General features: G+C 45.8%; 1 protein-coding gene across 2 annotated transcripts in view; it reads right to left on the reverse strand.

Moving 5' to 3' along the window:
* The window catches only part of SVOP (SV2 related protein), a 92303-nt gene that overhangs the window by 31859 nt on the left and 57754 nt on the right, over nt 1-2690 (reverse strand). For both annotated transcript variants that reach the window (XM_003789886.2, XM_012805270.1), the window contains exon 6: nt 1999-2123. In XM_003789886.2, the coding sequence (XP_003789934.1) occupies nt 1999-2123 (125 nt within the window). The remainder of the gene's footprint in view (nt 1-1998; nt 2124-2690) is intronic.

Raw genomic sequence — 2690 nt, forward strand, 5'->3', positions numbered from 1 at the left:
CTATTTTTAGAGATAGGGTCTCATTCTAGCTCAGGCTGGCCTTGAACCCATGAGCTCAGGCTATCTCCCCTCCTTGGCCTCCTAGAGTGCTGGGATATTCCAGGTGTGAGCCACTATGCCTGGCCTTCCAACTCATCTTTTAATGCTTATAGATCTCATCCTTACAAGCTGGCCAACCTCGTTGTTAGCCTTCCTCAGACGCAGCTACTGCTCCTTTTTCTCCATGCAGTTCCCTTCCTTTGAAATTTCCTACATCTTCCCCAAGCGGCCTTCCGAGTCTTTCCAAATGCTTTACATTCTTAATAGCAAGGAAGTAAAATGCAACAGTTAGAGCCCAGGATCTGGAGCAAAGGGGACCTGGGTTCATGTTCCAGCTCTGCCACTTCCTGGCTGTGTCACCGAGAGCAAGATACTTTACCTCTCTGATCCTCTGCTTCTCTATTTGAAAAGTGGAGTCAATAAGAGAATTTATCTCATAGGGAAAACTAGGGGATTAAAAGAGACAAAAGTATAAATTGTTTGGAACAGCATCTGTCACATAGTAAACACTAATATTGGCTGTTATCATTACCCTTTCAGGTGGGGCCAACATACTTTTACTCCTTGGTAAATATTTCAGGCTCTGCAGGCTGTATAGTCTCTGCTGAAGGTACTCAATTCTATAGCATGAAAACAGCTGTAGATAACACATAAATAAAGGGTGTGGTATGTTCCAATAAACTTTATTTACAAAACCAGTAAATGGAGGGTTAGATTCGGTCCACGTTGCCATAGTTTGGCAATCCCTGCTTTAGGGCCCGGCACAGAGGGCAAGTCTTCCCCAGTTCTCCAGGAGAGAGTGGCTTCTTCCTACCACTCTGAATATTCTAAACACCTTCAGCTAGCAGTCCTCAACCTTTCTGGCACCAGGGACTGGTTTTATGGAAGACAATTTTCCCACAGATGGGGTGAGGGGGAATGGTTTGGGGATGATTCAAGCGAATTACATTTATTGTGTACTTTATCTCTATTATTATTACATTGTGATATTTAATGATGCACAGTAGACTATAGTTGACCATCTTCCCCTCCTTAAGTTGACCTAATTTTTATAGACCAGACATGCACCACATGTACATATCAGTACAGTAGGGCTAGTTCCTTCTGTCGACCAGTTTGTTACAGTCCCTTGTGTGGTCAACTTACAGAGGTTCTACTATAATCACACTCATCATAATGCAGAATCAGTGGGAGCTCTGAGCGTTTTCCTGAAACTAGATGGTGAGGGGAGACAGTGACACCCAAAGTGTGTCGCTCATATCCTCAGCTCCAACTCAGATCATGCGGCATTAGATTCTCACGAGGACTGCACAACCTAGACGGCGCCTGTGAATCTAATGGCACCACTGATCTGACAGGAGGGAAGCTCAGGCAAGCTCAGGCGGTGCCGTGAGCAATGGGGAGGGGCTGCAAATGCAGATGAAGCTTCACTTGCTTGCCTGCTGCTCACCTCCTGCTGTGCAGCCCGGTCCTAACACGCCATGGACTGGTACCCATCCATGGCTCAGGGACTGGGGACCACAACCTTAAATGACATCAGCAACAACAAGACAACACCCCACTGACATAGGGTTGGCATCATACCCTGTTTTGAGTTCTAGGTTAGAAGGACATAGGACCAGCATTTAAAGTGAAGAAGAACATGGATGTCATGGGCTGATAAACTCAGGTTTTTAGTTTTGTTGAAATATCATGTGACGTGGGCAAATTATTTCACCCCCTGAACCTTGCAGTTTCTTCAACAGTAAAATGAAGACTGCAATAGTACAATGACACACACCTGCTGGGCTGGGTCAAAGCAAAATGATGGATGATGCTAGGTCTTTTATTTAAACAATGATTTTGCTTGTAAGACCTCCCAGCCATTGTTGTGGTAGTGGTGCCTGTTGTAGTTAATCATTACAATGCTGATAACGAGTGGCTGCCTGGCTAGATGGCCAGAGCTGGGTATTTACTTACGACTGGGGGACTCCTCCAATTCCAAAGCCCACCAGGCCCCGGAGCACCAAGATCCAGCTATACACAGGCGCAAAAGCACTAAGGATGCCGTAGTACAGAGTCCAGAGCACGCTGATCTTCAGCCCCTGCAGAGAAGGAAGACACTGAGTCATAAGGGCTTCTCATGCCTCTGGGTAGCATGGTCCCTGTACCATGCTAGGAAACCCACAAGGGAGCCCACATAGCCAGATACCAGAGATTCTCTGTATGGGTAGGGGTGACCCTTGGGTTGAGGGTGAGAAAATTATGGAGTATTTTTGGCTGTCCCAATGAATGGCATTTAATACCAATCCAGGCCCAGAGATGCCGCTATTCCTACACTGTAGGAGACACCTATAGACTTACTTGTCTTGCATCCCACACCATCTCAAATGTCCTGCCTGACCATCATGCATCTTATTTATGATGATCTGTTCCTAGATATCCTTTCTGTTTTTAGATAGAGGCAGGATTTGTGGAACATACTTTGAATATACATAAAATTTTTCAGGAATGCAGGTAAAGATCAAAGGAAGATATACTTTTTTTCTGAGACAGAGTCTCAAGCTGTTGCCCTGGGTAGGGTGCTGTGGCATCACAGCTCACAGCAACCTCAAACTCTTGGGCTTAAGTGATCCTCTTGCCTCAGCCTCCCAAGTAGCTGGGACTACAGG

Source organism: Otolemur garnettii, unplaced genomic scaffold, assembly GCF_000181295.1.
Source record: "Otolemur garnettii isolate 467f Iridium unplaced genomic scaffold, OtoGar3 scaffold00038, whole genome shotgun sequence".
NCBI lineage: Eukaryota > Metazoa > Chordata > Mammalia > Primates > Galagidae > Otolemur > Otolemur garnettii.